Source organism: Ceratotherium simum, chromosome 22 (genome assembly GCF_057802395.1).
Source record: "Ceratotherium simum simum isolate JZ-2026a chromosome 22, ASM5780239v1, whole genome shotgun sequence".
Lineage (NCBI taxonomy): Eukaryota > Metazoa > Chordata > Mammalia > Perissodactyla > Rhinocerotidae > Ceratotherium > Ceratotherium simum.
This window is the reverse complement of record NC_141921.1, coordinates 38,071,418-38,097,697: the sequence shown is the minus strand read 5'-3', so window position 1 is coordinate 38,097,697 and position 26,280 is coordinate 38,071,418. Positions and strand designations below refer to the sequence as shown.

The window sequence follows — 26,280 nt, the reverse complement described above, 5'->3', positions numbered from 1 at the left end:
TCTGGTGTTTACACTTGTTGGGAAAAGCAAGAATGCTGGTGAGAGCGGTGGTGGACCAGGCCCCACCTCACTGTGTCTCTCTGTCCTCCCCATCTGTCTCTTCCACAGCTCTGCCCCCAAGGGCTGCACATCCTTCAGCATCAGTGCCTCCCCAGGAGTGGCTGTAGATGTTGCCCACAGCCCTCCAGCCAAGAAGAATCCCACAGGCTCCTCCAAGTGGCCCCTGGACCCGGGGCTGGAGGTGCGCCTGAGGATGACAACTGCCAGCAGTAGCAGAGGTGACCAGAAGGTGAGTGTGGCAGCTGTAGGGCGGGATGTGTGGGAGGAGGTCAGCAAGTCCTAGCAGGTCAGCTACTCAGTCTGTCTCACATTGACCCACAGCCCCAGACCTGACAGAGCCTCCCTCTCTCTGGAAAAGCTCACGATGGCTTGTTCCAGCCATAGCATCCTCACAGACGATGCCAGGGGTTCGTGGAGGTCAGGGTTTTGATTAAATGCATTCATTCAGCAAATGTTTCATGATCACCTACTACATGCCAGACACTGCCAGGCACTGGAGATACAGAAATGAACAAGACAGGTGAGGCTACAACCCTCCTGGGGCTTATGACCTATGGGCGAGAGCATCAGATAATACACAGGTAAACAACTACAAATGGTAGTGAGCACTGTGGAGGCCGCTGCCAGCAGCCCCAGGAGACTTTGGTCCATGCCTGTGTATTTAGTTTCCTGTGGCTGCTGCAACAAATTACCACAAACCATTGGCTTAAAACAACAGAAATGTATTCTCTCGCGGTCATGGAGGACAGAAGTCTGAAATCAAGGTGTCGGCAGGGCTACACTCCCTCTGCAGCATCTCGGGGAGATTCAGTTTGTTGCCTCCTCCAGCTTCTGGTGGCTATTGGCATTCCTAGACTTGTGGCCGCATCGCTCCAATCTCTGCCTCTGTGGTCACATTGCTTCCTCCACAATCTGTTGAATCTCCCTCTGCCTCACTCTTAGAAGGACGCTTGTCATTGGATCTAAGGCCTGCCTGGACCATTCAGGATGATCTCATCTTAAGATCCTTAACTTAATTACGTCTGCAAAGATCTTCCCCAAATAAACTCACCTTCACAGGCTCCAGGGATTAGAATGTAGACATATCTTTGTGGAGACCACCATTCAACACCCTGTACCCCCTTTGACTGCAGATGGGCTCAACAGGACCCCCCTGGAGTTCCCACAGAGATCTGGGCCAATGACCACTTGCTCCCAGCAGGCCAGGCCAAGCAGGCTCTCCCCTGGGGCGGAGCTGTTGCCTGCTGTAGGAGCACAGAGCTTGGGCACCAAAGCAGGTCAGGGAGGGTGCAATCAGGGAAAACTTCCTGGGAGAAGTGGCAAGTTGAAGAATAGTAGGAATGACCTGCCTAAGAGAGGGAGAGAGTTCTATGTAGGGGATGTGGCCTGTGCGCACACTCTGGATGAGGAGAGGTTGAGACGCATGTTGGGGAAACTGAGGAGGATCTGTATGGCAAGAAAGGAGGCTGGAGAAGGAGGTAGGGGAGAGAGGGAGTCAACATGAGAGGGTTTGGCATCAGGGACCTCCTTTTCTGAGAGCAACTGGAACCCAATGAGAACCTTTCACCCAGGGAGTAACAAGACCACATTTGTGTGTTAGAAAGACCCCACCGGCTGCAGTGTAGCGGGTTGACTGGATCCGGGCAGTAGACTGGGGCAGGGAGCCCAGTCAGGAGGCTGATGGTCCAGACACGAGGTGCGGTGGCTGCGACATCTCCCCGGAGCCCCACTATCTACAGGACAGATCTGGACACCTCAGTGCGCCCCCCCAAGAGCTCCTCTCCTGGTGGCAGCTCTTTGGTTTTGCTTTGGGGAACTCCCTCCGCCTTTTTGCTCGGAAGTGTCAATCCTGATGCTCCGCCCGCCTCTGGCCAGGCTGGACCAATCAGACGTTTTCTCCTGGATTTTCAACCTCGGGCAGAGGGAGTTGGGGTTTCTGAATCTCAACAGCGCCCCCTGATGAGACCACTGGCCCTTCAAAACTCCTGCTCCCCAGATGCCCTCAGGGCTCGGGCGCCAAGGTTTCCGAGGTCTGGTTCTTCGGGTCTCCTCCATCCCTTCTGCTGGTGGGAGCCGGTTTCTGGGGCTTGTAACCAGCGCTCCCCCTCTAATGCCTCTTCCACCACGTCTCCAGCTGCTGAACTCCTACTCCCCTCCCGAGATCTGCCTCAAAGTGTGCCTCCCTGACACCAACCAGGCAGAGTAAGCCCCCCATTCTCGGGCTCCCATAGGACCCTCTTCTGTGCATCACGGTCATTTGCAGGTTTTGCTACCCCTCCACTCCCACAAGTTAGGATGCTCCTTACAGGCTGGGACCCCTTCTTGCCCATCGTTGTCTCCTCAGCATCCTGCCCTGAGCTGGCACATAGCGGGGGTCCAGTTAGTGTTTGTTGAATGAGTAAGAGAAGTCATTGGTGGTTTGCTGCTTCCTGTAGGTTCAGATTTCATACTACGGACCCACGACTAACCCGGTCCAAGCCCTGCTCTATGTCACCGGGGTTGGTAAGTGATCTTGGATCTTGGAGCGCTCCTCCCGCAACCCCTTCCACACACACCCTTCTGCAAGGCATCTTTCCAGGACAAACTACACCCTGGAGCTTACTTGAGACTGAGCAGAGAAAAAGGACAATTTCTAGGCAGTCATACATCTGGTAGTTCACAAATATTCCCCCCCCCCCCCAGTAAGTGAACCACAAAGAAAGACAACTGGGGAGAGGGTGTTTGCAGGGAGCTTCACTTACATCTCAATATTTATTTCTCAGCTTGGAAGTGAGTACATGGATTTTCAATATATGAGTCTCTATACCTTTTTGACTCTTCAAATATTTATAAGAAAAAGTCTTATACAATAATATAGACTAGTGTTCCCCAAATTCCGTTATTTACATCCAGTCTTCACCATTTTTGCCATATCAACTATCTACTTAAACTCATATTTATTTAATATCCCTCTTCAAATAAAGTATATTTTTTAACTTGACCTCATCTTGAACAATAATATCATGATATAATTATTATTTAAGTGTGCATTAAATATATGAAAAGCATGTGAAACCTCCAGGTTTCATTTCATTAATGAATTTCATTCATGAATACACACTCATTTTATTAATACACATTTAAATAATAATAATAATAATATAGCACATACTCTATGCCAGGCCCTGCGCTAAGATTTGACATTTAAACCTTACAAGAATGCAATGAAATTGGTACAATTATTATCCCATTTTACAGATGAGAAAACTGAGGCACAAGCAGTAAACAGACTTAGCCAAGATCACACATCTGGTTAGTGAAGGAGCCCAGAAGTTCAGGCCACCAAGCACTATGCCACTCTGGCCTGACACTGATGTGTGGATGTGGATATGTTAAAATGTCATCCAGTCAGTGTCACACTGTGAGCTCACAGGTCGCTGTATCACTCTGTGGGACCTAAGTTATTGGAATGATGGTGTAGTCGTGTTCTGATGAGGGAAGAAGGACTTAGAAACAGATATGTTTTCTTAGCCATGCCATTTGGAAAGAGCGGAGTATGTTTATTGCCATGATTTGTCCCCGGTGCAGTCACAATACACATAATGAAGGCCCCGGGTGGGGTTGGAGTAACCACTCTGTCCCCCACCCAAGGTCACAGGGCCTGGAGTTGGGGCCAGAGGCCTTTGAGAGCCTGGCAAGGTGTCCTTGTAGGGGCTTCACACCAAACATCCCATGGGGGTGGCTGGGAATTCCTTCTGAAACCCTTGGGGGTGTCCAGACATGCATGGCTGGCATCAGGGTCATGGCGTGGCCCCCCAAAGGAGAATGGGTGTGGTCAGAAGCCCCCACTCTGTTGTTTGAATTGCAGTCAGACTTATTCTTGGGGGACACGGTGGGGGTGTGGGGCTTTGAACCTGTGACGACTCTGAAGGGGAGGGAGAGAAGACTTGGAGCAGACAGTCTCCTGGGGAAAGCATTGTCCATTGGGGACAGGCTGAGTGCCCCACTCTGTACCCTCGCCAACCCTCTCCTCTTACTCGCCGGATTTCAGAAATCTCCTTGAGCGCGGACATTACCCGCACGGGCCACGTGAAGCCAACCAGAGCCGGGGAGAACAAGGTACGGCTCAATCTTGATGGATGCCGCTGCTTGTAACTCCAGAGTTTTCCTCAGGCGCCCCCTTGTGGTGATGGGGGTGAATGGCAGCCTGTCTATTCACCCGTTCCCGTGTTCGCTGTAAAAGAGACAAAATTTAGGAAGAACAAGAAAAAGAAGAAAATTAAAATCACCACTACCACTTTGGTTTATATATCTCCCATCTCTTTTACAAAACTAGATTTCACCAGAGAATGTGTTGTCCTACAAACTGGGAGCTGCAGAGTCTCCCAGTTAACACAGAGCAGAAAGAAAATTTGCAGGCAGGTCTCAACTCTAGCTCAAAAATCCCCTAGCCCAGGCTTTAACGGCCTCTGGGAGAGATTGCATGGTCACCAGGGGTGAAGAATAGACAAAGGAAGAAATGGCAGGAGATAGAGGAGGGAAGGACCCAGGTGGGGGCAGGGGATGTGTGTTCTGGAAAGATAGGGTGCGGGCTGTGCAGAGGTGAGGCGTGCAGGTGATGGGTAGTCTTCACTGGGGTCCGTGGATGAGCCTCAGCATGTCCCTGAAACTCCAAAGCTGCACAATTTTTTGCTGATGTGCTCTTTAGGAGGCTGTGACCTGTCAAATTAATGGGGTAACCTGTCAAATTAAGGGGGTCAGTCAAAAGTGGGGGGAAGAATTACAGGGGAATCCATCCCAGTGTCCCACCCAAAACTCAGTCATTCCCCGGGGGCGAACACTCTGCTCTCCGCTACAAACGGAAGACATCATGGAGATTACCTCCCTCCCGGGAGGGGCTGCTTCATTTGCTTTAATCTTTGGACAGAGGGGAACCGGCTGCTAAGAATAGTGCGCACTCTTTGGTAAACGCGTAATTAAGAGTTCACATGAGAGTAACTATTAAGATCAGGATCTTGACACAAATATTTAGCCCAGTTTGGTTTGCCAATCCAACAGTTTTTAAAAGCTGTTAAAATCAATTTTACTGTCTTGGGCTCCTTTTTTAAAGTGGATGAATTGCATTTTTGGTAAATTTCTTTACGACTTTGGGGGCAGGCAAAAATCCACTCTTGGGACCAAAGAGTTACCTGTAAACCACGGGAGGCTAATGAGATGCTAGGGAGAGATGGCCCCGAGAGTTGGGGACCTACACAGGTTCCTAAGCGCGCCCCATCCCTGCGGGGTGTCCGCAGAGGACCTGGACCTGGGGCCCTCGTGGACAAGGCGCCATCCTGCTGGTGAACTGTGACCAAGACGATCCCATGTCTTCCACCTTGGACTTCGAGGATGACAAGATGCTTGACAGCAAAGGTAAAGACCCACAGAGCTAATGGGAGCAGAAGTTTGGGTTTTATAAAGCCCTTGCTCCTCAGCCCTCAGAAATCAGGGGAAGCGTGTTCTTGTTACACGTCCATTGTATAGGAGAAGGAGTGGTCAGGGATCCTGAGAGGGTGAGTGGCCCACCCAAGGACACACAGCAGCCAGAGAAGAGCTGGGACCAACGCTGAGTCTCCCAGTACTTCCTCAGGCCCCAGTTTCTGTGGCCCAGCCCCCTGCCCATCCCAAACTTCTGTTCTTGGGTCAAACCTGGGGCCCAACATAATTCAACATGAAAACCTGACTCCTGCCTGAAACTCATGTCGGAGCAGCCCCGAGCCCCTGCCATGTGTGGGGCCCTGCTCTGACCACTTCAGAACTAACTCATTTGACCCTTCAACACAGGCTCAGAAATATGTACTGTCCTCATCCCCACTTTGCAGATGGGAAAACTGAGGCACGGGGAAGTTAAGTAATTTGCTCGAGGTTGCACCGCTAGTAAGTCACAGGCTCAGGATTTGAACCCAGCATCCCGACCCCAGGGCAGGTTTAGGGGCACAAGGGTGGTTGTACGTGCAAGGTCTCTGCTGGCACACCTCTGAGGTGTGGCCGGGGTGGAAGACACATTGCCCACCTGCACTGGAGGAGGGTGCTGAGGGGGTGAGGTCGGCCGGCTGCGGCAGCGCTGTGGCCTTCCCGGGGAGGTGCTAGGACTGCACAGAAGTGGAGGCGTTTGAAGCTGCATGCAGTTGGCCTGGCCTGGTGCCAGGCGGCAGCTTCTACCCGGTGCCTGGCACACGGAGGTAATCAAAATAGCCGGCACCTTTTGTGGGCACTCCCAGGACGCCGGGCACTAGGATGAGCTATCCATACATATGACCTCACTCTTCCCCCTGCGTGGGCACTACTCCCAGCCTTGTTCACTGATGAGGACACTGGCACCGAGAGCTGAAATACCCCCCCAAGCTCACCCAGGTCCAGGGTTCAAGCTTCGCCGACCCCAGTGCCCTCAACCCCGTGGCTGTCGTCAGCTTCGCTCTCCCCACGCCTTTGTCGGCCACTGTTCAGGTTGGGTCACCTCTCACACAGGCCCAGGGGAGAAGCCTCTGCACTCACTCGTTCCACAAATAGCCATCAAGCACTTGCCATGTGCCAGTGATTGTTCTAGGTGCTTCTAGGTTTTCTAGGTTCTAGGAGCTGGGGTGGAGCCATGAACAGGATAAATGTGGTCCCTGCTTTGCCGAGCTTACATCCTAAGCTCATCCTAGTGGGAGATGACCAGAAACTTGCTTAGCTTTAATTCCAAAACGAAAAGCATCATTTAAATACTAGAAAGAACATAAAAAAAATAAAACCAGGTGATGGTAAAGGGCGGTGGGGAAGGGGTGGAGGAGGAGGGGGAGGGGATGGGAGAGGAGTGGAGGGGGCAGGGTCTCAGGGGCCTGCTTCTCAGGCCATGCCCTTCTTGTTCCAGACCTGCAGGACATGTCCCTGGTGACCCTGAGCACGAAGACCCCCTGGGACTTCTTCACCACGCATCAGCTGGTGCTCCACGTGGCCAGATCGGAGATGGACAAAGTCAGGGTGTTCCATGCCAATCGTGAGTCATCCTTGGCCATTGTCTGGGTGTTCCCTTCCTGCCCCCGCCGGCGGGGCCCAGTGCCTTCACACCCGCTTCCGCTAATAATTCCTGAGCCCCTCCTGTGTGCCAGGTTCTAAGAACTGAGGACACAGCAGTGAGCAAGATACACAACATCTCTGCCCACTACCTTCTAGAAAGGACACACAGACAAAATGCAGACAAACAAACGAGATGCTGTCTGGTGCTGGTGAGCACCGAGAAGGAAATAACCCCCCTCCCGAGGACTGTTGTAATTGTTCTCTGTGTGTCTGTCTCTCTGTCTCTGTCTCTGTCTCTCTCACACACACACACACACACACACACACACACACAGGACTCTTGTTTGCAGAGATTTTTGGAAGCAAGTGGCTGCATGTGTTATGTAATCATTTGTTCTCCAACATCCTGCAAATCAAAGACGTCAGAACTTCTCAGCGGCTTCTGGGCACCTGCTGCTGCTGAGAGCCAGGCTCAGTTCTAGGGACGGGGCACGGGACAAAGAACGTAAGAGTCCCTGCACTCACGTCGCTTTCTTCTCAGTGGGCTGAGAGACGATGTGTCAAACAATTAAGCAAAACACCCAGTGCGTCAGATGGCGTGAAATGCTGTGCAGAAGGCGGCAGCGGAGCGGCGGGTGCGAGTGGGGGCGGAGTCAGGGCGTGGGTAGAAGGCGGTCAGGGAGGGCCCCCCCTTCAGGTGTCATTTGAGTAGGAGGAGCTGTGGGAACAGCCACCGGACACCCGGGGAAGGGCATTTTAGGCAGAGGGTACCGCAGGTGCCAAGGCCCTGAGGTGGGGTGGGACCTGTGGACTTGAGGGATACGGGGGGCAGTGCGGCTGGAGTGCAGTGCATGAGGGTTGAGGCGGCAGATGAGGGTGGGGAAGAAACGGCAGAGGGGAAGGGACCAGGTCAGGGAGACGTGGAATGACTGGCTTCTAGTCCGAAGGAGAAGGGGGAGCCGTCAGAGGGTCTCGCGCAGAGGTACGACTTGATCCGACTCACTTCCATTCTAGACCAAAGTGATTAGGCTGACGTTGGTTTGGCGACAAGCCAACTCCTTGCCTCTGCCGAGGCATCACCTCCTCCAGGAAGCCTTCCCTGGCCCTCCGGGGTTCCCTCCATCACAGCACTGATTACTGTCTGTGATTTTCACTGTCTTTGCTCCTCCCTATTCACCCAGGAGGCTGTGCACTCCCTGGGGACCGGGACAGTGACTGTCACCCTGGTAGTGACTGTCACCCTGGTCTCCCCAGGTGTCAGCTGAGAGCAGGTGCTCGGGAATGAATGAATGCCTGGACAAACCATAATGTGTAATGGACTTCCTGTAAAGTTGGGAATGGCTCAGGCACCCCAGTCCCCCTATTCCTGGACCCCCAGCCAGGGGGGCGTTGTCCCAGCTGAGACTTTAGTCTCTTTCTCCTAAATGGAGGCTCTGGCCAGGTTTAGCAGTGAGGGGCCCTCAGGGGTGACATGCAGTGGCCCTGGGATGGCATCAGCACCAGGGAGGAGAAGACAGGGTCTGCAGAGGTGGGACACAGCTCTGAGCCTCCCCTGCCCTCCCTAGGGGACAAACAGCGCCCCGGGTACAGGGTGGTCCTGGGGCCTAAGCAGCCCTCCCACCTCCTGGAGCTCCCGGGCGGCCAGCACAGCACGGACTTCTACGTGGAGGGCCTCGCTTTCCCAGATGCCAACTTCCCAGGGCTCATTTCCCTCACTGTCTCCCTGCTGGCCACGAACAACCCGGTAGGCCAGGATGGCAGCCCAGACGGGGGACCTGGGCTTCCAGGCAGTGGCCCTGCTGTGGGTTTGGGGGGGAGGGCACAGTGCACAGCCCATCTGGGGAGGGGGCTCCAAATAGCCTCTGGGGAGTAGGTGTTGGGCCCTGGCTGCTGTGACGCCCCCCACCCCCCACAGGCGCTCCCCAAGGCCCTGGTTTTCCAAGACAGCGTGGCCTTCCGTGTGGCCCCCTGGATCATGACCCCCAACACCCAGCCCCCGAAGGAGGTGTACGTGTGCAGGTGAGGGGCCCAGAGTGCTGGGGGGGGGCACAGATACGCCAGGGGGAGCCCCGGGTTCTGGCCGCAGGCCCGCCGTGCACTCGCTGTGTGGGTGGGAAGACAGTTGTTATCCCTCTGCAACTCGCCGAGGGCCTGTGGCTTGCCTGGACCCGTAAAACGGCGGGGAAAATTATTCTTGTTGTTTTTGTTATAACTGTCCTGCCCTGATGCAGGCTGAGGGCTGCGTTAGCTCCGGGGCCTATAGAGTTTGCTAGACCTGGAGGGTGAGAACCCTCGATCCATGAGCCAGGCTTCCAGGGCTTCTCAGAGTGTGGCCCCTGGACCTTCTGCACCAAAAACCCCTGGGGACTCCTTTAAAATGCACTTTCCTGCCAACCTCTGACCTGCTGGGTCTCGTCCCTGGAGATGGCCCATCTGCGTTTTAACGAGCTGCTCTGGGAGCCTCATCCTGCAGACTGAGAGCACCTGTTGCGTATGGTGGGGTCTCAGGGGACCCTCCCCTCTCCTCTTCCAGTCACTTTGGGGCAGAAGGGGTGGGAGTGTAACCCGGTGGTCAGGGTGGGCTGGAAGCCAGCAAGGCCTGGGTTCAAATCCCAGTGCTGTCCCCACATGATGTGACCCTGAGCATTGACCGCCTCATTCTATCTTCTCTTTGGTGGAAGGGGGTACCCACTAGTGCCCCCCACAGATTGTTACAAGAATTCAGTGAGACGGTGCTCGCTAAGAGCAGAGACAGGACGAGCCAGGCGTCTCCGTCCAGGCCTGAGCTCCTGCTCCACCCCCGGGGACCCTGCGGGGGTCCAGTGCGCTCCCTCAGAGCCCGGCCAAGGCCGTGGCCACTGAATCCAGAGCACTAGGAGCTTCCTTCGTGCTCTTTCTAGGATACTTGAAAATGAGGACTTCCTGAAGTCAGTGACTGCTCTGGCCAAGAAAGCCAGGTGCCAGCTGACCATCTGCTCCGAGGAGGAGAGCATGGATGACCAGTGGATGCAGGTCTGTGGCCCCGTGGGGTGGGCGGGCCGGGGCACACAGGATGAACGTCCCTGAGGGTCAAGGGACACTGGAGCACCCGGGCTCTGGGGCTCAGCCTAGCACCTTGCTGGCCACCCTTCCCCAGATGGGCCGGGAGTTAGGAGCCTCTGAGGGTCCTTGCACAGGGGGCTCCGGCCAGTCATTCAAGTGACGTCTCCTGCGGGCTGCTGTGTGTCTGCCATGGTCACCAAGATGGAAGTCAGCTTCCCGCTTGGAAGCTCTCAGACGACCTTGGCAATGCTGCAAAGCTCACGAGGTCGGAGCTCAACAGTCCCTCGAGTGGCCATCCCTCCAAGCCAGCCTTCCTGGGCTGGGTCACCAGACCGGCCACACCCCTGCTCCAGCACCCTCCATGGCTCCCACCTCCTCCTTCTCAGCTTGCCCCCAGGGCCCTCCCGACCTGGCCACCCCCCTCACCTAGTGCCAGCCTGCCGGCGCACCGGCCACACTGTCACCATTCTGTTTCTGTGCCCTGAGCTCCCTGAGGGCAGAGACTCAGCCTCATTCAGCTCAGCACCCCGGCGCCCGGCGCCTGGGCCACGGTGGGCTGAACGCCCTTGCTTTGCCTCTGGACTCCTTACTCTTCCACGCCCTTACCCCTGCTCCCACCTCCACACCTTTGCCCATCCCGTTCCTCCTCCGACGCCCTGCCCACTCCCACCCCCGCTGTCCAGATCATCCTCATCCACTCCCAGCTGGAATGCTCCATTTCCCCAGTCCCTCCCGTGGGAATTCATCCGTCTTTCTTCTCACCCCCAAATAACACCCTCTCTTCCTTCTCGTCATTCCGTCTGGTTAAATCGGGTTGAACCATATGAATTGCCGCTGTACCGCCCATTTTGACCTCCTATGGTCAGCCTCACAGTGCTTTATGTCCACTGTCACACCCGTCCAGTAGAATCCGGGCAGGCTCTGCACCAGATGCACTTCTGCCCCGTGGGCTGGGCTGGGGCCTCACCTGCCCCCCTTTGGGGGAGGGCTCCTCTGATCCTCACCATCCAGGCTTAGCTTAGCAGTGCTCCCTTCAAGAAGGTTTCTCTCACCCATCCCAACCACATCGGGGGCACTCCTCCTCTGTGTTCTCACAGACCCCTCACCCCCCTCCCATCACGTCCTAACACTGGGTGGTGAGTGCCCCGCTCCTTGGATCTCTCACTCTGAGGACAGGGCCTGAGGCTCCTTCACCATGGTCCCCAGCCCCTGGCAGCATCCGGCCCGGGTCACTCACAGGAGAGGGAGTGAAGGGCACCCCAGCGATCTCACAACGTTTTTGCAAGTACAGGACGATAGGCTCTGCTGTCTCAGAGCCACTGCTCTGGGGTCGAATAGCCCACCTGAATTTGCTCTTGACCCCAAGGGTGGGAGAGAGGATGGTTCCAGGCCTGCCATCCCTGCGCTGGGCGCCAAGACCCAGGCAGCAGGCGTCACAGCCTCCCTTCCACTCCGCACAGGACGAGATGGAGGTGGGCTACGTCCAGGCCCCGCACAAAACGCTGCCCGTGGTCTTTGACTCCCCGAGGAACAGAGGCCTGAAGGAGTTCCCCCTCAAATGCGTGCGGGTACGTACGTGCTGGGGGGGCACCAGCTGCTGACAGCCCCCTCCTTGAGGACCCTCCCTCCTCGCCTGTCTCCCCAGCCCCGCCCCTACAGCCGAGCCTGCCGTTGCTGTTTCTGTTATCACCACGATGACATGTGTCTCTTCCTTTCCCGAAGCCCCTTCCAGCCATGAGCTCACTTTGTCCTCGAGATAACCCTGCAGAGGACACGGGTCAGGCTTGGGCATCCTTGTTCCACTGAAGATGCTCTTGCTGCAAGGTGGGGGTGGCGCCAGGACCAGAACCTTCCCCAACATCCAGCTGGCGGCTCTGTCTTTTGGGTGGGGTCTGGCCTTCTGGGATTTGAGGCGGGGGATTCAGGATCAGAGTGATCATTTCCTCGGTGGGATTTTATCAGCCAAAGACTCTATATGTGTTTGGGGGGTTGGGTGACATATTGGTGACTCACGCTTGACTTGCCTGGCAGGTTCGTGCAAACTCAGCAGAGAATTATAATAATAATAATGGGTACATTTACTGAACATGTGTTCTGTCAATCACAGTGCTAAAATCTACCTGCACTGACTCATTTAATTTGTCTGACAACCTTTAATGTAGATGCTATCACATGGCCCATTTTATAGATGAAGAACTGAGGCTCAGAGAGGTGAAGCAGCTTTCCCAAGCTCACACAAAAAGAGAATGGAGAAGTTGGGGGCGGCCCTGTGGTGTAGTGGTTAAGTTTGGCATGGTCTGCTTCAGCAGCCTGAGTTCACGGGTTCGTGTTCCGGGCACAGATCTACACCACCATCAGCCATGCTGTGGCGGTGACCCACATACAAAATAGAGGAAGAATGGCACAGATGTTAGCTCAGGGTTAATCTTCCTCACCAAAAAAAAGAAAAAGAGAGAGAGAGAATGGAGAAGTTGGAATTCAAACCAGGCTGGTCTGGCTCGGTGAGCATGCTCTTAACCACACGCCTCCCCACTTTCCCAGGAGGATGCTAGGCCTGCACTCCAAGCCCTGACAGCTCCTTGACTCCGGGTGCCAGGGAAAATGGAGGAAAGAGTGTGGGGTGCAACGTTTGCCGTGATGAGTGGCTTTCTAAGGAGCACCCTGCGCCCCAAGGGAGGGGAGGTGGCCCTGCCCACATGGAGGCGTTGAAAGGAAACCTGAGGTTAACTCAGCAACTTGTCCGAGGCGCACTAACTCTCCCGTGCTGAGTGGTGCCAATGCAAAGATTTTGTTGGGTTCGAGGTGTCTCTCTGCCATGGAATCAGGTTAATCCTGTTTTGGGAGCAACGGGATAACTTAGCCAACTACCTCGGAGACTTTGGCCCTTCTCGCTGGTGCCAGTCCTGCTCTGTTCAGTGGTGGTGTCTCCTTCTTGATATTCCAAGTGTAACAAGGCCCCACCTGTTTCTCCAACCTGATCGTGGGCCACCTTCCCTGTCCCTCACCGGCTCCAGCCCCGCTGGCCTCTTTCCTGTTCTTCAAATGTGCCCAACTTTGAAGGCTGGTGCCAGCACTGAAGGTCTCAGCGCCAACGCCCTCCTCAGTGGGGCCGTCCTAACGCTGAAGGACACCCCACCCAGCCCGTGGCATTCTCCACCGCTGCACCCTGTTGGTTTCTTCTGAGTATTTTGTTATAAATCCCTGACTTGATGCTTATTCTTCATTGTCTGCCCCCCTGCCGGACTGGAAGCACCACGAGGGCAGGGCTGAAGCCGTGCTGCCCATCACGGGACACTGTGCGCTTAGCACGCAGCTTGACACACCGTGGGTGTTCTTTCTGGAAGCCCGTGTCAGTAAATTCCGTTCCACCTCTGTAACAGGAGACCAGCAGCGCTTACCATACATAGAAGGCAACTGTGAAATTAAACAGAATTACAACAAAATTAAATTATTAAAGCCAGCTCGATACAAATGGCTGCAAAAACTCTGAGCCAAGGTTGTGCTCTCTCTCTGGTTAAGATGGGAGGTCAGCAGGTGTTCAGGATGGATTCACACCACTGGGAGGCTTTAGTCTTCAACAAACTGGAAAGCCCGGAGGAGAACTGAAAGGACCACATTTGTAAGCCTGCACCGGAAGTTGTGTCAAGCAGCGCGTGTGAGCATCCTCTGTGCGTCCCACGCGTGGGGAGCCACTTCTGTGGACTGTGGACACCCCTTCATTTGCCTGCAGAAATCCAAGCCTGCAGCCTGTGGAACTGATCCCCTCTCCTGGCGAGAGCCAGGGCAGCGACTTGTGTGATTTCATCATTCATTCATCAAACAGTCTTTGAGCACTTACTCTGTGCCCGGCCCTGTTCTGGGCACTTGGAGTTCGTCAGTGAGCAGGCCAAGGCCCCTGCCCTCTCAGAGTCGACGCTCTAGTCCAGAGAGACAGACAATGAACAAGAAGTCTAACAAATAAATAAATTCCGTCGTACACTGGAGGGTGGACTCAAGGGCTTTAGGCAAAGGGAGAGCAGAATCAAGGGGCTCCCAGGTGCCAGAGTGGTGGGAGGATTAGACTGCAACTTTAAATAGCATGTCAGGGTAGGCCTCATGGAGAGGCTGACATTGGAGCAAAAACTCGAAAGGGGTGAAGGAGTTGGCCTTATGGACCTCTGGGTGAAGAGTGTTCTAGGCAGAGGGAACAGCCAGTGCAAAGGCCCTGAGACAGGGCATGCCTGACATGTTCAGGGAGGAGCGAGGAGGCCAGAAGTGTGAGGGGGTGATGGGGGATGGGGTGTGAGGGGGGAAGATCCTGTGGGCTTGTTGGCCATTGTAAGGCCATTTGTTTAGAATCTGAGAAACTGGGGAATCATTGGAGGGTCTTAAACAGAGGAGGATTATGATCTGATTGATGTTGTAAAAGGGAAGCTCTGGCTGCATGTCGAGAATGGACGGCAGGGGCGAGGGCAGGGGCAGGGAGAGTGGGGAGGAGGCTGGGGCAGTGACCAGGTGAGAGATGATGGGGGCGCAGACCCAGGGAGCAGGATTGGGGTGAGAAGTGGCCAGATTCCGGATATGTTTGAGGGCAGAGCCTGCAGGATTTCCTGACGGCTGCGAGGACGTGACAAGCCAAAGGTGACATCAGGCTCTGACCTTTGTGAGCGGCAGGCGCCATGCCCTGAGATGGGGAGCACTGTGGGAGGGGATGAGGGGTGGGAAGAGGGTCAGCCGTTCCGTTTGGGGCGGTGTGAGATATTGAGTCAGCATCCAAGAGGGGAGTCGGGCAGTGGTTGCGCGTGTGGAGTCTGGGAGGAGGTGCGGACTGGGGATATGGTGTGGGCTTTTCAGCACGTGGATGGTATTTCCTGGGCCTGGGCAAGGCCACCAAAGCGGAGAGTGAGCTAGAGAAAGGAGACCAAGGACTGGGCCCGGGCCCGTGCTCAGGAGACCGTGAGGGGGCCACGGTGAGGGGCGACCAAGAGCACTCAGGGTCCCAAAGGCCAAGTGGAAAGAGGGAAGGCCGTGGGTGTGACCCGCTGACTCAGTCGCTGCTGGTGGGCGAGGAAGACGAGGCCTGGGCAGTGCCCACTGGGTTTAGCTGTGGGGTCACGCAGGCCTCGACGAGAGCAGTTTTCATGGCACAGTGGGGGTGGAACTCAGGTTCGCATGGGTTTAGAGAGAAAGGGAATTGGAAATGATGGTATTTATTTTTTCATTCATTCATTCGTTCATTTATTTTGAGGAAGATTGGCCCTGAGCTAACTCTGTTGTCAATCCTCCTCTTTTTTGCTGAGGAAGACTGGCCCTGGGCTAACATCTGTGCACATCTTCCTCTACTTTATATGGGACACCGCCACAGCATGGCTTGATCAGAGGTGTATAGGTCTGCACCCGGGATCCGGACCCGCGAACCCCGGGCCGCCGAAGCAGAATGCGTGAACTTAACTGCTATGTCACCGGGCGGCCCTGGAAATGATGGTTTTTAAACTCGTGGAGACACAGACCTCCTAGAGACTACCCATCTTCCAAGAAAAATGCACCCAGGCTCACAATTTGGAATCTCCTTGCAGGAAGTCTGTGGCCCCGTGAATTGAAGAACATCGATTTGTAGAAGGTGGAATGAGTGATGGCCCCTCCAATATGTCCACGTCCTAATCCCCAGAACCTGATGCTATCTTATATGCAAAAGGGACTTTGCAGATGTGATTAAGTTAGGGATCTGGAGATGGGAAATTCTCCTGGATTCTCCGGGTGGGTTCTCTGTAATCATGACGCTCCTCATAAGAGGGAGGAGGGAGGGTCGGAGGGGGACAAGGTGCGTGATGACAGAGTGATGTGCTCTGAAGACGGAGGAGGAGGCCAACAGCCGGATGGCCGCAGGAGCTGAAAAAGGCAAGGAAATGGATTCTCCCCTCAGAGCCTCCAGAAGGAACCAGCCCTGCCACACCTGGACCTGAGCCCAGGGAAACTGACTTCAGACTTCTGACCTCCAGAGCTGTGAGAGAATAAACGTGTGTTGTTTTAAGCCACTAGATTTGTTACAGCCACAGTGGGAAACTAACACAGGGGTGAGAGATGTATCGTCCACCTGTTCTTCTCCCAAAGATCCAGTGGAGGCATCACAGCCGTTGGGCGAAGCTCATTCCAGCCCGAGATCAGGACAGCGCACGGTGTGGAGCAAGAGGGCCTGCCGTAGAGACAGTTCAAATCCTGGTCCTTCCACAAACTGGCTGTGGGACCTGCAGAAGCCACACCCCACTCTGAGCTTAGTTTCTTCTCTGCAAAATGAGGATAAAAATGATATTTTGTGGATTTGTTATTATGCCCAAGTTCAGGTTTACGCGCATTAGGGACTGGCAGCTTGTAGGCAGTAGGGACTGTTCACAAATGCCGGTCCCTTCCCCTGCCCCCCGACCCAGCTGCCTCCAGCATCCCACAAACACTAACGGCGCCTGCTGGGTACCAGCTGCCCACGTTACCCAATTCCCTCCTGTGACCAGGTTAACCTTTGACCTTGGACCCCACCCTCTCTTCACCCCGAGACTCAGTTCTCTAACACTTGGCACGTGCTTCTCCCATCTCAGGGTCCAGATTTTGGCTACGTGACTCGAGGGCCCCAGACAGAGGAGATCAGCGACCTCGACTCCTTTGGCAACCTGGAAGTGAGCCCCCCAGTCACAGTCGGGGGGAAGGAGTACCCGCTGGGCAGGATTCTCATTGGGAACTGCAGTTACCCCAGGTGAGGAGGGAGGCGTGGAGAGGGGCGGACGCAGGGACACTGCGGAAAAGCAGAGGCCAGAGCAGAGGCCTTCCCAACTTGCTCCCAACCCACGAGGGCGCGACAAACTTGAGGGCTTGTGGGAGGAATCCCAGTGCAGGGCAAGGTACGCGGGCTTAGGAGCCCGATAGACCCAGGTTCACCTTCCAGCTCTGCTGTTCACTCTCAGTCAGTGAACACTTCCTGAGCACCTACTGTGTGCCAGGCACTATGCTAGGAGCTAGGGAGGAATGCTGCCACGAACGTGACAGACAAGTCCCTGCCGCTATTCTAGTGAGAGAGACACATAATAGAAAAGTAAACAAATAAGATAATTTCAAATAGTGAAGAAAACAAAAAAGAGAGGAGCAGAGGAGGAGTGGGAACTATGTTAGTCAGAGTGACCAGGGAGGGCCTCTCTGGGGAGGGGGCTTTTGAGCTGAGGCCTGATGACTAGAAGGACATGGCTGCTTGGAAATCTGGGGTAGAAAGTTCCTGGCAGATGAAAGAGCACGTGCAAAGGCCCTGAGACAGAAATGAGCTTGGCGTGTTCAAGAAGGCCAGAGAGGCTAAAACAAGTTGAGCAAGAGGAAAGGCAAAGGGCTAGATCACAGAGGACCTTGGTGACCAGAGCAAGGAGAAAACTGAAGCTCAGAAAGATGAAGGAATGTCCCCAAGGCCACACAACTAACAAGGGATCACGAGCTCAGGTAGGACCAGCTCCCAACCCCATGTTCACCCACAGCACCAGCATCTAGGCTAAGTCAACACACAGTGCTTTCTGAGGCTAAGCTCTGGTCCTATTGACCTTGGTGACTCTGTGCCTCAGTTTCCCCCCAATAAAACTGGGATGACAATTCCTCAATTCCACACATGTTAGGGGATATAATAAAGGCATCCCAGGCTCCTGAATCTCTTCCCTGAAGGAGATCCCTGACCCCTTGCCAAGCCTCCAGGCCCTCAGAGACCTGCCTGTTGACACCCCGACCCCATAACATGTGTTCCATCCTGCGTTGGCAGCGAGGAGAGCCAGGAGATGCACCAGGCCCTGCAGGACTTCCTGATCGCCCAGCAGGTGCAGGCCCCCGTGAAGCTCTACTCCGACTGGCTGTTCGTGGGCCACGTGGACGAGTTCCTTAGCTTCGTTCCCGCGCACAAGAAGGTGCAGTCTGGGGGCCTGGAGGAGGCCACGTCTCCTTCCTGGGTTCCAGGCACAGCCCTGCACTCTGCCTGGGGGGCCGCCCTGCCTGACTCTGTTTTTCCCTCACCCCCAGGAGGGGGCAGGGAGGAGGTGCCCAGCCTGGGTCCAAGCCACACTCCCTGCACCCTTGGCCGGCCCTCCTCCTTGGGAGCCCCAGGGTCAAAGCTGACCTCTGACCCCAGTGTTTCTGCCTCCAGGGCTTCCGGCTGCTCCTGGCCAGCCCCAGGTCCTGCTACAAACTGTTCCAGGAGCAGCTGAAGGAGGGCCACGGGGATGCTCTGCTGTTCGAAGGCGTCACGAGTAAGTTGGCCATGCTTTGTTCTTCTGAGCACCTACTGTGCGCCAGGCCCCATGCTAAGCGTGGGGGATGCTGTGTGAACAGGGCAGAATAGCTCCCTGCCTCAGCGCTCGCAGTCCAGGGGAAGGGAGTCAAGAGAACAGCTACAACAGGAGGGCTTTGGAGGGTGTCTGGGAGGAGCTCAAGGAAGGCTTCCTGGAGGAGGCAAAGACCAAGCAGGAGCATGAGGGATGAGCAGGAGTTGGCCAGGCAAATGGGGTTGTGGGATGAGAGGAAGAGAGAGATTCCAGATAGAGGGAACAGTGAATAGAAGGCTCAGAGGCAGGAGAAAGCAAGATGTGTTTGAGGTTCTGAAAAAAACTCAGTCTGGCTGGAGCACAGAATGCAATCTTACTTTTTCAGTAAAGTCCACTGACATGGGCTGGGGTCAGAGGTCGAGCAGCCTCCACAGCTGAGAGTTTTCAGCTAATATCTGTAGTATGTCGTGTGGCATGGGGCAACGGTTGGACCTCTGTTTGCCCCTTGGCAAATGAGATCCCTTTGGAGACAACAGAATTTAAGGGGGTGAGAGCAACGCTTTTAATGAGAACTTACCCTGATAAAATATTTCATTAAAGGCATTTGCCTCTCAGATGCTCAAACAAACCCGTATGTGAGGAATTATTGCTGTCCCCATTTTAATAGAAGGGAAAACTGAGTCCCCACTGCACCTGCTGGGAAGAGGGAAATTGACCTCTGAATTCACCTGCATTTTTTTTTCTTTTTCTCCATGACAGAAAAAAAACAGCAGAAAATAAAGGACATTCTGTCAAACAAGAAACTGAGAGAACATAATTCATACGTGGAGGTATGGCCTGGGTGCCCGGGGGATGCCACGTCCTGGGCAGACCTGACGACCCCCTGCCCCAGCCACCTTCCCTGCAGTCAGGGGCGCAAGCAGAACCCTCCACAGGCTGCGTGTGGCTCCGTGGTGGATGGCCCTGGGATCTGGGCAAATGTGTGAGAGGCGGGAGGGAGATTCAGTCACCGTTACACAAGGTGATGCACGGAAAAGAGAGGAAGATAGGAGAGCCAGGGTCAGAGCAAGACAGTGAAACTCTCAGAAACAGAGGGACAGAGGCAGGAGAGAGGCCAGGCAGAGTGACAGAGTGACCAGAAAGGCAGGGACACGGGAGCAGAAGCGAGAGGCGGGGAGACTGAGCAGAGCAGAGCAGCGAGGGAAGGAAGAAGGAGAAGGAGGTGCCCATCACTGCCTTCCGGACCCTGTCCTGGTCCTTCCCCGGGCCTCCCCCCCAGGCGGCCCCCCTGCAGCGCCCCGCCCCGCCCCGGGCTGGCCAGGACATCCCCATCTCCGCCTCCCGCCCCAGAGCTGCATCGACTGGAACCGGGAGGTGCTGAAGCGGGAGCTGGGCCTGACGGAGCGGGACATCATCGACATCCCCCAGCTCTTCAAGCTCCAGCAGGACTCCAGCGGGACCTTCAAGGCTGAAGCCTATTTCCCCAACATGGTGAGGAGGGGCCTTCGGGGTCGCCCCACTGCTGCCAATGGCCTTGGGTCCGGGAGGCCCGCTGCGCTCCCGGTGCGGGTCCAGAAGGCGTGGCTGTCTGCCCGCCCACTTGGGGTTTGCGTGGCCCCGTGCAGCTTACAGAGCAGCTTCAGGCATCTCACACCCACCCTGGGAGTCAGAGACTGTCGTCACCCCCACTTCACAGAGGAGGCCCGGAGAGGTCAGGTCTCTGCCACAAGAACACACAGCCGGGAAGAGGCGGGATTCCGAGCTGGGACTCAAAGCCGGGGGTCTGGCTGCAGAGCCCATGTTCTAACCACCACACTGCACTGCCCTCTATGGCTTCCCTGCGGGGGCGAGGTGCAAGGTAGAAGTGGGGTTCGGGGGAGATAAGCAACAAGTGTTTGGAATTGAGTAAATGTGGGGGCTGCTCTTCAGACGTGGTGGTCCGGGAGGGCCTCTCTGAGGAGGTGAGGCTGGTGCTGCCCAGCCTAGGTGGGCTGCACCCCTCTGAATGGCGGACTTGAGGGGGATCCGCCTTTGTTAAGAACTTTTAACTGTGACCCGCAAGCACCATCTCGAAGTGATCTACTCTATTTTTGCTGTCCCGCTGTCCTGTTACCCTGTCTCCTCAAAGGATACCCAAGGGCCAGGCAGAAACTTCGCCAGTTCTCCTGGGGCAGCCGCCCCCTCCTGCTGGGCTGGGGGTTACAGTCCAAGGAGGAGCCAGGAGTCCTGGCACAGAGGTTGTCACACTGGCTTCCCCAGGGCGCTGGGGTTTCAAGGTCATTCCTCAAATCCAGTGGTTTGGATTTTTTCCATTTTGTGCACTGAGATGCAGCAAAAGATGTTGTTGAGAATAAAGGGCTGCTTGGCCAGAACAAGGCAGGAGGGGCCACCCTCCTCTCACCCCTGAATAAAATTCCTTGGCCCCAAGCATTTTGTTTCTTCTCCTGTTGAGCCCAGCCAGCTTTCCCAGCTCGGGAAAGAAAGTGATGCCTGTGGCTGGGGGATGTAATAGGCGATGCTGAGGGCTGACTCTGTGCCTTCCCTGCTCAGGGCCCCCGTGGGAGGTGGGGCGTGGGCATGGGCATGGAACAGCAGAGAAATTAAGAGTGCAAGGCACTCAGCTTGGGCTGTGTCTGAGCGGTGACAGAGAATGCGATGCCCCTTCAGTGACTCAGCCCCGCAGACTGACTCTGCGCTTACTACCCGCTGGCTCAGTGCCCCACAGACATGTTCCTATCTGATTGTCACAGCAACAGAAACGTGTTTGGGCTCATTTTGCTGATGAGGCTCAGAGAGGTGAAGCGACTTGCCTAAGGTCACACAGCTATTGAGTGGTAGAGCTGGGATTCCAACCCACGTTGGCCTGGAGCCAACATCCTCGTCCCTTCACCTCACCAGGCCACCTCCCAATATCATGGAGGAAACAGAGTCATTTACATACGTTATAACGTACAGAAAGTGCTACACGAGAGGTAGTCACTTATTCCTCCATTTAACAGATATCAATTAAGGCACTGTGCTGGGAGCTACGGGAGCACAGAGGAGGAGTGACTGTTGTCAGAGTTTGGGGATTCATGGGCGGCTTCACAGAGGAGGTGGCATTTGAACTGGGCCTTGAGTAGTAGGGTTTGCCAGAGGTGGCAGGTGGGGAAGGAGAGTATAGTGTTAAGAGCATAGAGCCCGGAGTGCGATAGACTTGGATGCAAGTCCTAGACCAGCTGGGTGGCCTTAGGTAGCCTCTTTACCTGTGCGGGCCTCAGTTTCCTCATCTATGAGGTGGGCTGTCATTTCCGAGGGTTGGAAGAAGAAGGGGGTGCCAGGATAGCGGTGTGGGCTGCATGCTGCTGCCCCTGACCTGGGCGCCCACTTCTTTGCAGGTGAACATGCTGGTGCTGGGGAAGAACCTGGGCATCCCCAAGCCCTTCGGGCCCATCGTCAACGGCCGCTGCTGCCTGGAGGAGAAGGTGCGGTCCCTGCTGGAGCCGCTGGGCCTCCACTGCACCTTCATCGACGACTTCGGCACCTACCACGTCCGGCACGGGGAGGTGCACTGTGGCACCAACGTGCGCCGGCAGCCCTTCTCCTTCAAGTGGTGGAACATGGTTCCCTGAGCCCGTCCCCATGACATCCTCTCCCTCGGGAAGCTCCTGGCCAGAGGCTCGGGTCCCCTGCGCTGTGGCCCAGCAAGAGCTCCTGGGGACGTTTTGGCTCCCCTGGGGGAGCTACTCTCCCTGCGGTGGCTTGCTTCCTTCCCCTGTGTCCCGGCCCCTGGGGCCCCGCTCTGAAGATCCCAAGACAGTCCTGGCTTTGCAAACTCAGTTCTGCTGCAATAAAGCTTTATAATCACTTCATACTTGAGGTCAAGCCACCATTCCTATCATTCATTCATTCATTCATACACTCATTGTCGTGGTGGAACTGGACGTTACAAACTTGAAGGTGCTTCCAGGATATGTTGAAGTCCAATGTGTGTCTTTTGCTCCCGGGCATGTATTTGGTCTATAAAATCTTCTGTGATCTGAGCCTCGTTGATTCTCAGCTTTAGCCCTGAGGGTGCGGCACGTTCCTCCTCAGAGCTGTGTGGAGTCACTTCCCGAACAGCCAGCCAGGAGAACATCCCAAGATACACAGATTATTATTCGTGGATTATTCACTTTAATATGTGAGTGTATAAAATACACTCCTTTGTATGTATATTTCATGATAAAAAATAAAATTCTAAAAAGTAGACCAGACTCTAGGGGCACGTTGGCAGAAGGGCAGGTCGTGCAGCAGGGACCGTCCCCATGTCAGCCTGAGGCTTCTCCACAGACGAGTGACATTTACAATGTTGGAGGGCAAATGTGGGGCCAAAGAATTATATCTCCATTCATGTCATCCTCTGAGAAAAAGGCAACAGACAGGCCATGCAAGAACCCGAGGGGGACATAAGGATCTGACTGTGATGTCAAACACGCCCAGACACGAGCGAATTCTTTGTCCCTCCCATTTGTCATTTCCATCCCACCAGCTTGAAAGCCCCATCCAGCGAATTCTGGTCCCCCCTGTTTGCTGCTGTGCCACAGGCTCCCGAGAGCTGGGCGGGCACATAGAGCCGGGGGTTTTGTGGAATGAAGTCATTAGTCCCCTCTCAGTCCTTTTGAATATTTTCTTTTGTGGTCCTGACATAGGGACTTCGATTCCTCTGTAGAAAATAAAACTTGATGACTTGAGATCTTTACAACTGAGGTCAGATCTTGGCTCCACAGAGCCTGAGATGCTCAGGAAACACCCAGAGCTACTGTTTTCATGTGGGTCATGGAGGACGTAGGATGGTGGGACAGACAGACATCAAAAGCCCCTGCCCTGACGCTGAGGAAAAGGGATCCATGAAACCTGGGTCGACACGTGCTTCTCTGACGAGAATCAGCTGTCCCCCGCCCTACCCCCAGAATTTGCTGGAGCAAAAGATGCAGGAGTGTTTCTTGTGGACCAGAAGGGGGCCGCGCACAAGAGGAAGCTGGTGTGAGGTTATCCCAGAACCTGACCCACAGGGCTGCCTGTAGCAGCGAGCGGCCTCAGCAGACAAAGGCTAAAAGTTTCACTAGATTCCTGGGGCTGCAGAAGGATCGAGAGACAAGCTGATGGATAAGCAGACTGGCATCACGGCAAATGCGGGTGACCCCCCCCCAGCCATTCATAGAGGGTGGGGGGCATCTGGGAAGGAGCCAGGGGGTCCTGCAGGAGAGAAAGCAGCAGTCTAAGTCCTTCCAGCCCCAAAGAGCACGGAGCCATCTTGTGACAGTGCTCGAGGAGCAAGAAATTTCCTGCTTCCTCCCGGACACCCATTCCCTTCCCTTTCCCGGAGCGCAGCGTAGATTCCCGCAGCTGCTGTAACAAATTACCACAAACTGGGTGGCTTCAAACAACAGAAATTTATTCGCTCACAGTTCTGGAGGCCAGAAGTCCAAAATCAGTGTCACTGGGCCGAAATCAAGGCGTCTGCAGGGCCGTGTTCCCTCTGGGGGCTGCAGGGGAGAATCCGTTCCTCGCCTCTTGCCCCTTCCAGTGGCTGCAGGCATATCCCTCGGCTGGCGGCTGCGTCTCTCCACCTCTGCCTGGGTGGTCACACTGCTTCTCCGTGTGGGTCAAATCTCCCTCTGCCTTTCTCTTACAAAGAGGCTTGTGAGGGCATTTAGGGCCCACCCAGATAGTTCAGGACAATCTCCCCAGACTCTGGGTCACATCTGCAGAGACTCGTCCTGTGTGAAATAACACAGCTTCCAGGGGTTAGGACCTGATAGCTTTCAGGGGCCATTACCCAACCCACTACAGGTCAGGACCCACCCGTGGCCAGCTGTGCAGGCGGAAAGGAGAGAGGGAAGCCTAGCACCCCCTTTCCACAGCTCTAACTTTGAACCTCCATTAAACCCTAACGGGAAAGGGGCGAGACGTCCTCTTTTTAAATTGAGATTTAACTGACATATAACATTCTGTAAATGTAAAGAGTACACCGTGTTGATTTGATACATTGCAATATCATTACCACTGTAGTGTAGCTAACACCTCTATCAGGTCTCATCATTATCATTTCTTTCTTGTGGGGGCAGATTTAACTTTATAAAACCAAGTTTGGGGTTTTCCTTTGTGTGGGGTTCGACTTTCGAACATCTGAATTGAGATTCGTTGGCAACTGTTTTGTGTCTGCTTCCCCAAAACAGATTCTGAGACGGAGATCTGTATGCAGGAGGTTTAATGGGGGAGGGGTGAGGGTTAGGGGGTGCTCTCAGGATCCACACCTGGGAGGGAGTGTGGGGAGCAGCAGCAGATGATGAACTGGGATGTAGTGCCCACAAAGTTTTCAGGTAATCCCATGGGACGCTCTGGGGCTGGGATGGGCCCTCGGAGTTGTCCTGAATTAAGACAAGCAGCCTGCCCTTTGCCCCCCAACATTGGATGTAGCTGCCCCCAAGGAGGGGACATAACCTGGGGAGTTGGCAGCGGACAATTCCAGGAGACGGACTTGCTGTGAGCGGCCAGAAGCCAACGCTCACAGCAGCCGGGGGACGAAGTGCCTCCGCCCTGAAGGGGGTCAGCTGGCACACCACAGCATTCACCACAGTGACCTAAAGTGACCATGGGACTCGATTACCAAAGAGTGATTGGAGAACTTTCTACACTGAATAAGCGTGCGAGGAGTCGTGTAAAGTTGCTTTATGGTTACAAAGCCCTCGGTTTGGAGGGAGAGCTCTGTGGAAGCCCCCTGGGTTATCTTTTGGAGGGGGGGTCATTTAGTCATTTCCTGTGCAAGAATTTACTGAGTACTACTATGTCCAGGACTCTCTTGTGAAAGAAAAGGTGAACAGGAAGCCCCCCGGAGGGAGAGCAGGACCCGCTCTAGCTCTCTCCAAGTCCGTCTCATGCCCAGAGGGGTCTCCCTCCACAGGCTGAGGGTGTCCCTCCCCAATACACTCAGGCAGAGCCCGGGCACAAGGCAGGGCTGCCTGAGTGGGAAGGAACAGAGCTCCCAGGCTGTTGTGCTCCAGACTCCGGGCCCAGCCCTCAGCAACCCCTCCCCAGTGTCTTGACATGAGTACAGCCATGTTTGGCCGCTCCATTGACCTACAGCCACCAGCACAAACAGAAATACCAAGCTGCTTTCTGTGTGGTGGGAACTGGCCCTTCCCCCACAGAGAGAGTTGCAAGTTGTAACATTTCAAGGCTCTTGGAGCACCGTAGCACGGGATGGACTGGCCATCTGTGCCGGGCTAGGACGATAACCAAAGAGAACAATGCACGTACACAACTACTGGGCTGGGACGTTAGCCAGGGGGCTCAGTGCACATACGCCACTGATAACCATTTTGTGCATGGAAACACTAAATGCTTGCTCTGCAAACTCTGTAATTGCTTACTCTGAAAATCACTGGTGGTATAAAAACTGCTGGAAACTGAGACCCGGTGAGAGTTCCACCTGTGGAAGGGACACCTTGCCCAGGACGTGTGATCCTTGCCCAGCCGCGTCGATTGACAGAGCTCTCCCGGCAGTGGGGCGTGGATGTTGTGAGTAACTGATTTGATGTGAAGTAATTGATTTGATATGAAGTAATTGATTTGATGTGTTCTCTTTTCGGTTAACCTGGTGTTTCTCTTTCTGGTTGATTTGTGTCATTTCTCTTCAGCCGATGTGGGTGTTTTCCCTTTCCAGTCGGGCTGATGTTTTTTCCTCTTAATATTTGACCTATTTGATCTGTTTGCAGACTGTCGCCTTTACTATCCTCTATATAATAAAATATACCTTCAGTCCATTTGTTTGGAGTGGAAAGTGTCTTTTACGTCTCCGATCGAATCCCTGAACCTCTCATAACACCCAGTCAGACTGTCCCCGCCCTGCAGCCCACCTCTGGCTGGCTCTGTGTGAGCA

General features: G+C 54.8%; 1 protein-coding gene across 1 annotated transcript in view; it reads left to right on the top strand.

Moving 5' to 3' along the window:
* The window catches only part of PADI4 (peptidyl arginine deiminase 4), a 39,068-nt gene extending 16,593 nt beyond the window's left edge, over window positions 1-22,475 (top strand). The window contains exons 2-16 of the mRNA XM_004425635.3: window positions 109-289; window positions 2,496-2,562; window positions 4,091-4,158; window positions 5,334-5,451; window positions 6,932-7,057; window positions 8,643-8,821; window positions 8,993-9,096; window positions 9,978-10,089; window positions 11,580-11,687; window positions 16,689-16,843; window positions 17,882-18,023; window positions 18,260-18,362; window positions 19,137-19,207; window positions 19,728-19,868; window positions 21,755-22,475. Of these exons, the coding sequence (XP_004425692.2) occupies window positions 109-289; window positions 2,496-2,562; window positions 4,091-4,158; window positions 5,334-5,451; window positions 6,932-7,057; window positions 8,643-8,821; window positions 8,993-9,096; window positions 9,978-10,089; window positions 11,580-11,687; window positions 16,689-16,843; window positions 17,882-18,023; window positions 18,260-18,362; window positions 19,137-19,207; window positions 19,728-19,868; window positions 21,755-21,988 (1,909 nt within the window). The 3' untranslated portion in view covers window positions 21,989-22,475. The remainder of the gene's footprint in view (window positions 1-108; window positions 290-2,495; window positions 2,563-4,090; window positions 4,159-5,333; window positions 5,452-6,931; window positions 7,058-8,642; window positions 8,822-8,992; window positions 9,097-9,977; window positions 10,090-11,579; window positions 11,688-16,688; window positions 16,844-17,881; window positions 18,024-18,259; window positions 18,363-19,136; window positions 19,208-19,727; window positions 19,869-21,754) is intronic.
* The last annotated feature ends 3,805 nt before the right edge of the window (window positions 22,476-26,280 follow it).